Below are 14,610 nucleotides of genomic sequence, written 5' to 3' on the forward strand. Positions count from 1 at the left end.
AAATTGCACATTCCTGCCTCTGTGAAAATATGATGAGAGAGGAGAGATGTAATGATTACACTGCTTGATGGGACAAGCAGAGGTATTACAGTCATAAGGAAAGCATAAGAGCATCGACGAAATGGAAGAGAGAAATAGATTCACTAACAGCCGCAGTGAAATGTAATCTTTACCTCAAGAACGCAGAGAAGTTCTTCCACATATGCTCGTTCAGTCTCAATAAGTTCATTAATTACATGCCTGTAGACAAAGAATGACAATTAAAGCAGGCCTATTCACTTATGCAAAGTAATGAGGCAACATTAACTTTGTGTTTCTATTTTACTTCAGACAATAAAAGAACAATTTCCAGGTAATGGAAAACGTGATGTTTCATGGATATTTCTGTCAATAGTTTACATATCCTTATTGAGAAGCACGTATTTTTAAAACATTTTAAAATTTTTGAAAATGTGTTTGAACAGGAAAAAAGTCAAATCTAGCATTTTAAGTGCTGTAGTAACTGAACTGAAGCAGTGAAGCATTTTATCATTGTACATACAAAATCTGGTTATGCTGTGTTCACAAGTATTACAGGAGCTGGAGTTAGAGCTGCATAGCATTATCAAATACAGACTTAAAGTTACACCGGTCATTTTAAATCAGAGCCATTTAGGGCACACTTTAAATATCACAATGCTGCTTTAAGTTTAATTTCCCTAATGGTCAAACAAGCATGTTCCCCCCAATCCCCTCCCCTTGTGATTTTGTACGATTTAACACGTGGTTGTAACAGTTAAAAGACAGAAGAAGTATCCAGTTTACAGGCAGAAATGCAAGCTCTGCTATACACATCACAGGTGGTACTAAGTTATTTTTTGAATACGCGTGATGCTGTTTAATTTTTATATAAGAAAGTGATTTTTTGTAACATTTATCAAAACAGGGACTAAAATGAACCAAATAAAAAGACAAAGTCTTCTGAAGCATGGAGACCAAAACCTCTGATAGATTTAAAGGAGGCTTATTACTCAAAACTATGTCACCTCTGAAATGAAAATATGCAGTTATCCTGCCATAGCATCACCTTGCTGCAGCAAAACTAGCGTCTGGTACTATATAAACTATAAATAATGCTGCAGATGGACTGAAGTATCTTCTTCCTCTGTGTACAGAGCATAGCCAATGCATTTCAAAAAGCACTGAGGCTTAATTCAGTGAAGCATACTTGTCTTATCAAATCCTTAGCCAAACTCAGCCTTTGCTGGAACCAAATCAGAGAAAAAAAAAAAGGAATTTTTGTTTATCAAAATATACTTACTGCCGTAAGACAGCTAGGTTTTCTTCATCATCCATTGTAGATCCTCCTCTGCTTTGATGGAGTTCAGTCATTTCACTCTAAAGAAGGAAAAAACCAAACAACAACAAAAAATCATCATGGCATCGCAGATGGGGAAAACCACTTTAAAATACGGAGCTTTGCACTCAGATCTACTTCCATGTGTTTTCACACAAAAGACTGCACTCCATTAAAAATGAAAGCAATTTGCAAGAATGCAGCAAAAAAATCCAAGTCAACCTGAAGGTCTTGAAGCACACAAGAACATTGAGACACAGGGAGTTCTCCGTAAAAGGCCAGCTTAGAAAAGACCGTGGTCCGAGGCCCCTTTCCAGGAAGGCAACATCAGAGCATCAGCATAATCTTGGAGGCAATACTGGCCTTAGTCTGTTTTCCAAGCTAAAAATGAAGTACTGTGCTAACTTTCTGGTAACTTCCTAACTTGACACAGAAATTCACTCTTACAACTTCTACTGTAATGGCTGACCTAATTATGGCTTGCTGAAAAAAAAAAACAAAACCAAAACCAACCCTTTTCTCCAACTGTTGTCCCTACTGGTCATGTGGTCCTGCCATCCTCCTTGCATTGTCTCTTGCTGAACCTTTGCTGAGTTGATTCAACTCTCTAACCCAGTGGGAAACTACTTGTTTCTGTTGCCGCCGTCAGGTTGCTTTCCTTGCCGGAGGCGGGGCAGGAAGACCATCCCCACTTGGGAATGGCAACCCATTAGGTCAGGTGAAGCTGTCTTGGAGCCAATGACAACTACCTCTTCACTTTTGCCAGTTTTAAGAGTAGCCAATTACTACTGGCAAATAATAAATGTTTCCTGTTCATAGATTTTATATTTCGCTGCCCCTAACATTTTTCCTAATATAGGCAACTATTTACTTTACCTTCCCTCATACCTAGCCCAGTGACAAAGCAGCCTCTATTTAAAGCACGACTGCTTCACCAGAGTTACTTCGATAGGGGCAATACCATCGCTTTTTCAGTGGAATTGCCTCATTCTTCTTTAAGTTCCTGAATATTCCATTGCATTATGACTTTCTTAAGCAGTATGTGCATGAAAAGCACAAAGAAAAAAATTACCTTTCCTCTTCTGTAGTTTACCCTCCGAAGCGCACTGCTTTCTGAGTTGGATACGTATTCTCTTTGAAGACCTAAGCACGTAAAGCAGAATCAAACAGCAGTCAGAACTTGAGCAGATCTGACACAGATGTTTGTGCAACCACAAATTACAGCTAAAAGTTTCTTTAGTTTCTCAGCATAGCGCAAAAAAATTAGTTAAAGGCTACTACAGTTACATACCTGGAGAGGTACAAGGAGATTTTACAAAGGCTTCAGGTCTTGGTGCAACTGGCTGAACAGGACGTGTCTGCTTAGCTGCCAGTTTCTTAAGACTTACTTGTCTCTTTTGAAACATTTCTTCCATACTTTCTTGCTTCTGGAAAACCTTTTGCACATGCTCCTACCGTTGCCACAGAAATAAAAAAAAAAAAAAAAAAATCCCTGTCAGAGACCTATCAACAAGCTACACTGCCATTTACAGCACATTGATTTGACATTGCGATTGCTTTTATACCACGTATAAAAATATTACCCTACTCTTCGCTCCTAACAAGGCATAATTTACAGTCATTTAGCACACTTAAAAATTGGAACATCACTTCATAAAACATTTTGTGTGCTTGCCATAGAGAAACGAATGGGGTTCAGGTTTCAATTTAAAAAAAAAGAAAAAAATAGGGAAAAGTTTTCTTGACAGTGTCTAATGATTCTGTTACACGAAGACATCAACCAAGAGGAAAAGGGACATATTCTCAAGTTCTAAAAAAAAAAGCCGTTACAGAGCAGAAGTCATACAAATATCAAGGACAGGCACGTTTTTGCTATATAAAGAAGATATTTCAAATACTCCCTTGGGAGAATTTTTTTAAAAAGCAATCCTACTATCTGAAAAATTGAAGTAGTTATTAAAAGTCTCTGAAGCCCTTGATGCTTATCCAAAGATATGACAGGACTAGCGCCTCAGGTAGGTAAATGTGTTGGCTTTCCAGTTCCCAGGTATATCTCCTCATACTGATTATTTAGCTTTATCAATGGCCATGCAAGAAAACAATTCTAAAATTAACAAATGGACACATAGATACACATAAACGTCTTCTGGTACCTTTAGGTCCTCATTGAGGATGTGTGCATACTCTCTGTAAATTTTATTCAACTCCTTGATTTTATTGCCTGCACCACTGTCCAGGAATTTCTCAATCTCCTGTAATGCCGATTCTGCACCATCCTGAGACTGACACTTATCTACCGGCTGTGAAGCCAGCAGATAAATTCCTTCATCACACCACTTCATAGACTATAAACAGAGAAAAGAACAGGTTCAGAATGCACCGATGTCAGCATCAAACACTAAGTGGTCTAAACCATTTCATACCTCTACTTGTGACTTATTCAGCTATTTAAGAAAACTTCCAGCACACCCAGATACTTTTACCTGCCATTATGACAACTGGTTGACTGAGGTTTTAGCAAACAAGATGGGAAACAGAACTGTTCCATACAAAATTTACCTTTTCTAGTAAGCCATGCAGTTCTAGAGATTTGTTAAGAAGATTCCTCCTCCGTTCTGTCTCAGTAGTGAAGGCATCACAGAGATGATGAAGTTCACTGCATTTTGGAACAATCGAGTCCACAGCATAATGATTGCTTTGAATAAAAGCATCACCCTCTGAGGCTAGCATTCTGGCTTTTGCTATCGTTTCCTAAGAAAGCAAGCACTGATTTAGGTACATCTTTCCTTGGATCAACATCAATGAAAAAAAATTAAAAATTATACCATTTGTTTTTACGCAGTAAAATACACATGTTGATGAAGAATGCATCTTTAGTTAACAGCTGCCTTGCTTCATGAATCAAAGTGATTTCCTGTCTTCCCAGATGCCCAAGAACTTTTATGCCTCCTTTATTACATCAGAGTACTCCAGAAACATTAATGAGTCTAATCCTGCGCCTCCCTGTGAAGGAACTACTGCCTTTCTATGCCTTAGTTATTCAGCAGCATGTTTGTGTGCGTATGTAAGTAATTCAGAGTACAGCAGCAATCTGAACCCAAATTAAAAAATACCTAACTCTGGCACCTCAGCCTCAAGAGCAACAACCTCACTTATAGAGCTATATATTTTATTGTGAAGCACAGATCGTAATAAGGTTCCCTTTCTAGTTTGTTCAGAGTGTACGTTCCTGTTGGTCATCTTTTAACGTATTGTACATTCAATACACAGCTTTCTCATTTCTGAGATTTAATGAAATAAGTGGCTTTAATAGGAATGGGAGTGGCACCTTGATCACTAAGTGCAGAACTCGGCTATGTAGACACTTCATGCAATTCTTCCACGAACTGTTCACACTGACTTTGTGACTGGTCACTCTGCTCTTTATTGAGGGAGTTTATTTATTGAGTTAAAGACTTTATTCCAAATTCCTTCTGCATATTACTTGAGACACTGATTCTGCCCTGCCGTCAGCTTAAGCTGTGCTCATAAGATATACTCAATAACCAAATACAGTTCCCCTCCACACACGTATTGTCATACTAGAAATTAAGGAGACTTGCAGAATTCTTACACATGATTTTTCTTCAAAGTTGGCAAGATCTTTCAAAATGTGCTCCACATGCGAACAGCTGTTTCCCACATCTGTGAAAGCAGACAGTCTCTCGGACACAACATCCAAAGCTGCTTTGACCTGAAATGAGACACAGCTATGTATCAATGAAGATGATTCCACCTCTTTGAAGACCCATCAGTTAAATAGCTGATAGCCACTATTTCCAGTCAGGTGACTCACATTATGGAGTTACTGGGGCACAGAGACAAATCACTTTTTTGTCAGCCTACCTTTACCCCCATTTCAAAATGAAAACAAAGAAAAGGCAGTGAAGTAATCCTGTTTCCTGGTACTGAAAAAAAAATTGCAGGAAAACTACTGCTCAGGAAACATTTATGATCTTGCTTTTACCAGATGACAATAATACAAAGCGACATTAACATAAACAGCAGAACATGAGGGAGAGGTCCTCACCCTAACAATTGGTTGAAAGACAGACATACAGACAGACACACACACATGTAAGAGGGTTTCTGAGCGCTGCTCCCATGGAGACACAGGGGTTGTGCTCCGAGATCAGCTACACCAGCATAAAGTTCCTGTAGGTACGACCAAGCAGATGAGTTAAACTAACATGAGATCAGAAACTGGCTGTAAAAATTTTAGTTCAGCCTCCACCCAGCTTCTAACATTGTGGTTGCAACTTCCCACCCACAGCGTTGGAGACTGTTTTATAAAATTTCAGCCAGAAGGTTTAGGTAAATCTTAGTTCCATAAAAGGGCCTATTGGCAAGATGAAAGGTTTGCAGCCAGCATATTATGCTTCTGTGGTGGAGAACAGGTTTCAAAGGAGTTTTTGAATGCTTATACACTGCTGGGCCTGTGGAAAAAAATCATAAGACTGCAGAAGAAGCTATTATGTCTCTATAGGCAAGTATTCAAGGTAGTAAAGATAGCAGGATGTCAAGTAAGGGCATGTACAAGAAAAAGGTTGGAGAAAGCTTTCAAGCACACGCAAGAGCTGCAAAAACAAGAGGGGGAAGTATTTTCTTCTGAATCATTTTTATATTACCAAATATTGACTGCCACCAGGAAGTTCTCACCTCTCTAAAATTCTGTTCAAAATTCCGAAGGCGCAGACACTGCTCAAGTTTTTGCTGATGCTTAATCCAAAACTCATCAAAGGCAGTCTCCGTTTCATGTAATTGAGCCAGAAGCCTTAAAAAAAAAAAAAAAAAAAAAGAAATATAAGAATGATGGGTGCAACCTTCAAGGGACAATACAAACTTCCACAGTAAACAAAAAGCCTCCCCAAAGCAATATTTTCCAGAAAAAATAAACTCAATACAGGAAACTTTTTTGAGTATTGCACAGAATTGTTTCCTAGAATAACACTGATGTAAAACTGAAACCCAACACAAACATTAAGTTCTGAAAAACTGGTAAGTGGTGATTTGAAGCTAGCTGCTGCACATACTCCTTCTCAGCTCTGGCCTGGGGACACGGCAACTTGGGGCTAGCAAACATAAATAAAACATGCAAATGTGTGTGGGCTAGGACCCAGAGGAACCCAAGCCTTGGGCGATAAGGAAAAAAAAAAAAAAAAAAAAAAGGGCAAAAATTCGTACTGCTGTGACCAGCCCACTGCCCTTACATTTCATTCCTTGGAGCAAGGCTCATAATAAACCTGAAGGTCATTGCTCCTCGTCTTCTGAGCAGAGTTACTACTTAAATATCACAGGGAAGTGCACAGCAGTACTGCAATTAAAAGAATCTTCTTCAATTATGATTTTGGCCAATGCCTTAAGACTTTTACTTTTGAACTTATCTTCCAATATTGCATTTGACAGTATGGTATCCTATGGACTTATCTGTACAGTGTGCTTTGCTGTACTTAGGCTACATCCAGGGAAGGCCACACATCAGAATATTAATGAATTTTTGTCTTTAATAGCACAGAAACGAACTCTGAATTTACAAATTAAAACTGATTAGAAAAAAGGCAGGAGGGGACACACACACAGTTTGTTCCAGCTTCCATCAGATATTGGATCAAGTGGGAATGTTTTTGGATAAATGAGCAACCCCCACCCCGACTGTCCTTCAGATAGCTGATAGCAACAATGACCAAAAAAAGTGACTTCTGCCAAGCTTTGTGGATTGGAATGGACAGTTATTTGGAAAGAAAAGTCAGCCTGAATGTAACAGAAACATGGAATGACAGACAAAAAAAGAATGCAGAATACTGCCTGGGGGAAATGAGCTATGCTTTCATAGCTTTGTGCAAGTTTACATCTGTGCTATGGTGATATAATGTCTCCGAAACTGGCAGTAATTTAAGGGGGGGGGTGGGTGGGTAGCAAAGGAAAACAACATTATTACTTATATGCCCAAAGGAAGCCTATAGGAAGTTTGTGCATAGATACTTCAAGAGTGGTGCACTCCCTAGTAGCCCTTTAAAGGCTACTAATGACACTGATATGGTATCAGCAATGTTAGAAGCTCCATGGTATCAGCAATGTTAGAAGCTCCTTCCGACAGGTTTAAAGAAAAAGACACCTTCCAGTTCAGTTCAAAAGGACTTAATGAAAGTGGACAAATCTACTGAAAAGAAGGGTTATATCACTTCAGTCTTCCCCTCCTGGTTTCCCCACAGCAGCAAAATTTCCTTGGATTGCACTTTAGTTTCTAAACAAATCATTGATATTCTTTATAGTAAGGAAAACCTGATCAACTATATAGTCTAAATCTGACAGAAAGGGGGGGGGGGGGGGGAGAAGAACAGCATTACTTTGTCAGTACTGGAATTCAAACAGTATTCAATTCAAACAGTATTCAATTCAAACAGTATTCAATTCAAACAGTATTCAATTCAAACACCTGTTTCCTTACATCCAGGTGACCCGGTAATGAACATCAGGGGATTACTTTGCTCAGGACAGATCTGACAACAGAGGAGTTCTTTCTGAAAGTGCTTTTTATATGTTCACATTGTAACATTTGCTTACTTGCTAAGCGTGCATATGGAACTACGTAAAAGAGCTGGGGAGGGGTCAAAAAACCCAGAAAAGCAGCATGTTCAGTATTTTGCTCCTCTCACCTTTCTACCGTTGTTTGATTGTCTAGCTGATCTTGATTCAGTTTGTATTCAGGATTCTCAGTAACTGGTTTTGTAATACTTCCAAGGATATCGCCTCCCTGTTCTACTGCTAACCTGATATCCTCCTACAAAACAAAACAAAAACCCCACACACTGTAGTTGTGTGTTGATGTTTTTTTTCAAGCAGACCTCATAAGGCACCAAACTGGAAAAAGGATTTTGTTTTATAGCAATAGAGCAAGCACAGTTTGATTAAAAGCACTATTTGACAACAAATACAGACAGTAAATGCTAAATGTCAGCTTTTTCTATGTTTACCATCTTAAGACCCCAGTGTAATTGATTTGAATTTTCATGATAGATAGCCTTCTAGTGTCTTCTTAGGCTACAAATACCCTGAAAGTTTTAGATGTACAGTTTTGAAACCCCCGAATAGTTTTCATTTAAGCTGATTTGACAGAACTTTTGTCCATTCTTCAAAAGGTCATATATTTTCATATGCATGCAAACACAATCAAATTTCTTGTTGCAAACAAAATGACAAATTAAACACACCACTACTTACAAAGGAATTTGTTTCCACACACAAATCATTATGCATTTGTACATTAGTAAACTCAGCCTCAAGAATTGTCATTTTTGAATGCAAAAAGGATTTTTAACATCAAACCAAGCGAAACAAGTTCAATAAGATTTCAATGTTTTGCATTATTATTGTCTATTAACATCCTCTAGATTTTCTACTAACATTATTAGCTATAAATTAAAACGAAGTTTAACTAGAAGACAGCATCTTTACAAAAATTACATACCTTCATTTTGTCCTTCTTTTCTGTGTGTGTTGCAAGAAGGGAGCTGGTTGATTGCACATCATTTGGTAGTTCTGTTTCAGCCAGCTCAGTCCCAAAGGACTGAAGAATCTGAGCTGTTTGCTTAACCTTTTGGGCGAAACCTTCTATAGCCTTTTGGAATAAAAACCATTAATGATGTTTCATGCTCATCACATGCATATGTACAGACAGACACATAAAAACAAAATATAACTCTCAAAACAAACCCAAACAGATGAATTACAAGACTGAAAAATGGTCAAAGTATAATTTTGCAAGCAACAGATACCGTCACCATTAATTCCTTAATTGTATGTTTTTCCTAGGCTCGTATCAGGTGTATCTTCTTCATGTTTTTATAATCTGGAGTTATTCTACAACTTGAGCTTTTTCTTTCTCGTAGGAAAAACAATAAACCTCAACACAATAATACACTGTCGTTCCTTTGCTCCAAGTGTTCAGAAAACCACTCCCAAATTATTACTCATATTTTTTTCTCTAAGATGACTAAGTACCATTGGGAACATCTTCTCACTCCGAGCAAGCCAACTTGCATCACTTGGAATCTGTTTTATAAATGACAGGGTATAAAACAGAAGGGTGCATTAAGCTGAAAAGTTAAAACAAAAACTTAGACTTACAGTGCGACGGGACAGCCATCTGTTATGGCAGTAATCCAGGGTGCCACCAAGATCTTCTGTTAATTGTGTTTTATCAATGTAACCCTGCAGTTCTGACACTGAGCCCAGCATTATGATCTGCAGCAGCAATGAAAAAAAGTGAATGCAAACAGTAGCGAGAAGTCCCTTATTAAGGATTCTAAGCCCCATCCTTCAGCCTCTGATAGAGAAATTTCAGTTTAATACAGAAGCAAGCAATGAAACTACTTCCTTTGGGTACAGAATAAACAAACATAATGGTTGTTTCAGTTGAAGATGATGTAAATTTAAATAACAGCAAATGAGCATGAGCACCACGCTCAACAGTGCATATTAAAATAAAGCTTATGAATTATACAACATAAATGACTCCATCGGGGTTTTTTATCTTGATAAACCATACATGGCTATTTTCTAAGAGGAACCTTTAATTCAAGAACTACCTTTAAGCATGGTGGGTTTTATTGTGTTTGGGTTTTTTTGGTACTTTAACAGATCCCTGATAATAAAGTGAAAACAAAGGATTACTTACAGGTACTTTCATTTTAAACTCATCTTTGTTGAACTTGAAAGCAATGTCTGAGAGAGTTCGATGAAAAAATCCTGTTGGGCGCAGAACGAGGACTAGTTGCAGGTTTCCCGGGAAAGATGCCTGCAAAACAGGTTTAGTCTGTTATTTTCTGTGTCTCAGCTCCAGAAAATACTTTTGAACAAGGAGAAGCCCCTGTTAAACCACAAACTAATGGTATCAAAGGCCTCCCATAATGGGGTGACCAATTATAAACCCAGCAAGGCTTGCACAGAGAGCTTCATTCAAAGAGACATTTACTCATCTTTGGGAACAGGAATCTGTTCTCCTGGTGTCAAAGTTTTCGGGACTGGCTTGTACAGCTCTTCCCCTAAGATTATATCCTAGGCAAGGAGGCTCATGAACAAACAGCGGCGGCTCAGTACTTTTTCAACAGCAGTACTTTCACGGATACCTTATCTTCTATCCATTATTGTCTGATCACCTAACACCACATTTCTAATTTGTGCGTATACTACCTTGCCAGTTGCCTACACAAACTATTGCCACTGAGACTGAAATTTCTCAGGCAGTAGCTTAGAAATAAGCCTTAACTTTGCAGACGAAACCAAAAATCAAACATAGTAATTCTCAGCTGTGGTTTTTCTCATCATCTTCCAACTAGTAGTCGGATGGATCTTTCCCAGTTCTGCAAGTGACAGAGGGAAAAGAGAAGAGAGGAGAAGGAAAGCAAAGAAATAGCATTAAATCACTAAAAATCAACCACTGCTGTGGCAGAGGTTTACATACTTGGCATTTAGCCATTCTTGAAATCATGCAAGTCTTCTCCTCTATTCAGTATTTCCACTGCAGGGAGGCAGCGAAGCTCACTAAAGAAATTATCATTAGAATGGTTAAGTACGCAACTTTATCCATTATACTGTTGGAAATTATGTCACATTTCTAGCAAACTGAATCACAAAAAAAAGCCAACCAAAAAACAAACACTGACTAAATCTGTTAAGCTCTGTTTCCATGTCTGGTTGGAGAGTGGTTTAATACTCATTTTAAAGTTTCCAACCTTCCAGCACTGGAAATTACAAACTTTTGAAGAGAAGAGTGGTTAAAACCTTTTCTGGAAGACTTCATAGATTCATTGTGGTTCCCCAGATATTCAGTGTACAACTGAGATCTCGAATTGACTGAGGAACTTTAGACTTGAGCTTCACAGTCTGTCTCCACTTCAGCGATGTCCAAATTTTCTAGAAAGCATGGTGGTTCAGTCCCAAAGGAGCCTGTCCAAGGGCTGGGAATGGAATCCAGGTAATTCTGAATGCCCACACCAGCTCCCCATCCTTGCACTGTAAACAGTCTTTCTATGTGTATCAAAAGTAGTACACCCTGCGGACTTAGTCACCCACAGTTATCAAACAGAGGAAAAACTTCTTATAGAAAATTCCTGACTATATTCAGAAGCAAAAGTTAAGAAAAGATTACTTTAACCATTTTTTTTCTGAATTATCCAACTGCAAATTTATTTAAGAAAATTATTTAACTCATACTAAGAAACATTGCAAGAATGGACAAAAGATTTTTTTTAATTAAATCTCCTGAATAATCTTTTTAGAATAATAGCTATGTAGTCTATTCATTTAGACATGTCTCAATTTATTTTGTGCCTGTAACAGCAGTGTACACACACTGAGCTGTTAATTTTCACCTTCAACTTAGAAAACGTGAAATTTATTCAGTGGCAACATCAACATTTCAGACGAAAAAGCTCCAAAAAGAAATATTTTTTAGATAACACATTTTGAACAAAATAATGGGTCTTCAAGTGAGATATCCACCCCAGCAGATGACATCCAGACATACTGTCTTTGGCAGGGCATGTTTGTTACCCATTTAGCCTTACCCAGAATACTGGGAAATGCCTATCCTGTTAGCTTCAAGTTGAGTAGATACGTTAGAAACACACAATGGCATGAAACGAAGCAGCATGAAAGACATTGAACGGTAAAACTAAATTCTAAGTTATGTGTATGAGTAATAAATTTCTTCATTCTAACTTTAAATTCTCACTTTTACTCTTTGCGACTGTAGTCTACATTTTTACTCCAGCGTTTTAGAGAAAACATCCTGAAAGGGACCTGGGATCCTGGTGGAGAACAAGCTGAACATGAGTCAGCAGTGTGCCGCTGCACCAACCAAGGCAAATCAGATCCCAGGCTGCATCCACAGGGGCATGACTTGCAGAGACAGAGGCGATCATCCCACTCAGCACTTGTCCAGCTGCACCTGGAGTACTGTGTACTGTTCTGGTCCCCATGATTCAAGAAAGATGCAGACAGACTAGAGAAGGTCCAAAGGAGGGCCACGAAGATGATCAAAGGGCTGGAGAACCTGCCCTCTGAGGAAGGACTGAAGGGGTTAGGTCTCTTCTCCCTGGAGAAGAGAAGGCTCAGGGGAGACCTCACCACAGTATTCCAGCTGCCACTTAAAGGGTGGCTACAAAGAGGACAGAGGCTCTATCTTCACAAGGAGCCACGTGGAGAAGACAAGAGGAAATGGGTTCAAGTTGCACTAGGAGTGGTTTCAGCTCAATATAAGAAAGAAATTATTTTACAGTGAGAACAACCATCCACTGGAACAACCTCCCCAGGGTCAGGGTTGAGTGCCCATTGCTGGAGGTTTTCAAGATGCGATTGGACAGGGTGCTAGATAATCTCATTGAGGCTCCCTTCCCCACGAAAGATTGGGCCAGATGATCTTTCAAGATGCCAACCCTCCTAGGGAGGTGACACTCCCACTCTACACTGCACTGGTGCAGCCCCACCTCGAGTACTGTGTGCAGTTTTGGGCACCTCAATATAAGAAGGCTATTAGAGTGTGTCCAGAGGAGGGCGACCAAGATAGTGAAAGGCCTTGAGGGCCAGACTTATGAGGAGCGGCTGAGGTCACTTGGTTTGTTCAGCTTGGAGAAGAGAAGGCTGAGGGGTGACCTCATCATGGTCTACAGCTTCCTCAAGGGGGGCAGTGGAGAGGAAGGTGCTGATCTCCTCTCTCTGGTGACCAGCGATAGGACACGAGGAAATGGAATGAAGCTGCTTCAGGGGCAGTTCAGATTGGACATTAGGAAAAGGTTCTTCACTGAGAAGGTGGTCGGTCACTGGAACAGGCTCCCCAGGGCAGTGGTCATGGCACCAAGCCTTTCATGAGTTCAAGGAGCGTCTGGACGATGCTCTTAGTCATATGGTTTAGTTTTAGGTAGTCCTGTGAAGAGCAGGGAGTTGGACTCAATGATCCTTATGGGTCCCTTCCAACTCAAGATATTCCATGATTCTATGAACCCAGGCTGTTATGTGGTGATTCTAGGATATTTAGACTATTACTGAAGCAAACAGTAGTAGCCAAATGCAATGCAATAGTAAATTTTTCTAAACTGTGTATAAGCTGTTATGAGATAGAGTTTAATTGCATGACCAAATTAAGTAGCGTCTCTCATTAATGTTCAAGAAAAACAGATAGAGAATACACATTACAATTTTTCTCCATCTCAGTGTGTCTACCCAAAACGATGCTGTTGAAATGACTACAGTCTTGTATCATCTAGACTAATTCCCATTCAAGACTTGCTAGAAGTTTTCTCAACCTCTCAGCCAAAGCTCAAATTCTAGATTACACTGTCTACAACACTGTTCTTGTCTCCACTAGTGTCTCCAACACTTTTCATTTGGGGTTGGTTTTTTTTTTTTGTTCCCCCCAAACAAAAAAAAAAAAAAAACCCAGTCTCAAAAAATGATGCCTCCTCTCTTTGTTGTGGCTAGGAGTCAAATCTGCAAATTGACCTTTGTGAAACAACAACAAAAAAAGGGAGAATTGCTACAGTAAACAATGCTGGACCAGTGCCACCTATTCCAGTTTATCTGAACTTATATCTTCACTGCCCAATTATTACTATTTTCCTAACTTTTTTTTCCTAAAGCCCTGGTGACTTGCAGAGACAATGATATGATGCAAGAGATACTCTTTAGATGCGTTTGAACTTTATCAACCAGTCAACTTCACCCTGAACAAGAGAGAACAACAACAAAAAAAATCTCTGTTCCAGTCCAGCAGCATATTTGTTTGAAGCCATTGTATGCTAAGCAGGCAGAGCAAACAATGACTTCTCAACAATGCTGTGCCAAGTGTTAAGCACAAAAATAAATATTCATGTATGCTTAGTAGTGTCATAAAATAAAGTGCCTTCAAGGACTGTTTTAGTGAAGTCACTAAACATCATTGTGACTTGAAGAAGGGTTTGTATTCTTGAAAACTGTTTTTTCCAAAAGTGTTGTTCTTTACTAGATTAATTAATATTAACTGCTCCCCCAACATCTTGTCTCAAACATTGCACTTCAACTCATTTAATGCCTATGCAAAAGAGACCAGCAGGGAAAAAAAACAGTCATATTTTTGGTAGTAAAATTAGGGTAGCCCCTATTCTATTCTAGCCCAACCCATGTATTCCTGTGTCTCACTTGTATCAGCACTGGCACTTGTTTGATTAGTTTTCTATCTGCTTATCTCCTTCACTTCC

General features: G+C 39.0%; 1 protein-coding gene across 9 annotated transcripts in view; it reads right to left on the reverse strand.

Moving 5' to 3' along the window:
- Nucleotides 1-14,610, reverse strand: part of MCF2L (MCF.2 cell line derived transforming sequence like) — a 166,180-nt gene that overhangs the window by 20,233 nt on the left and 131,337 nt on the right. For all 9 annotated transcript variants that reach the window (XM_087756373.1, XM_087756372.1, XM_087756369.1 and 6 more), the window contains 12 exons: nt 10,053-10,172; nt 9,503-9,619; nt 8,844-8,993; nt 8,032-8,156; nt 6,035-6,149; nt 4,950-5,069; nt 3,896-4,087; nt 3,490-3,681; nt 2,628-2,787; nt 2,409-2,479; nt 1,301-1,377; nt 174-240 (listed from right to left, as the gene is read on the reverse strand). In XM_087756373.1, the coding sequence (XP_087612499.1) occupies nt 174-240; nt 1,301-1,377; nt 2,409-2,479; nt 2,628-2,787; nt 3,490-3,681; nt 3,896-4,087; nt 4,950-5,069; nt 6,035-6,149; nt 8,032-8,156; nt 8,844-8,993; nt 9,503-9,619; nt 10,053-10,172 (1,506 nt within the window). The remainder of the gene's footprint in view (nt 1-173; nt 241-1,300; nt 1,378-2,408; nt 2,480-2,627; nt 2,788-3,489; nt 3,682-3,895; nt 4,088-4,949; nt 5,070-6,034; nt 6,150-8,031; nt 8,157-8,843; nt 8,994-9,502; nt 9,620-10,052; nt 10,173-14,610) is intronic.

The sequence above is a fragment of the Nipponia nippon genome, unplaced genomic scaffold (genome assembly GCF_047370975.1).
Source record: "Nipponia nippon isolate SJK-2023a ecotype South Korea unplaced genomic scaffold, ASM4737097v1 scaffold_2, whole genome shotgun sequence".
Classification (NCBI taxonomy): Eukaryota; Metazoa; Chordata; class Aves; order Pelecaniformes; family Threskiornithidae; genus Nipponia; species Nipponia nippon.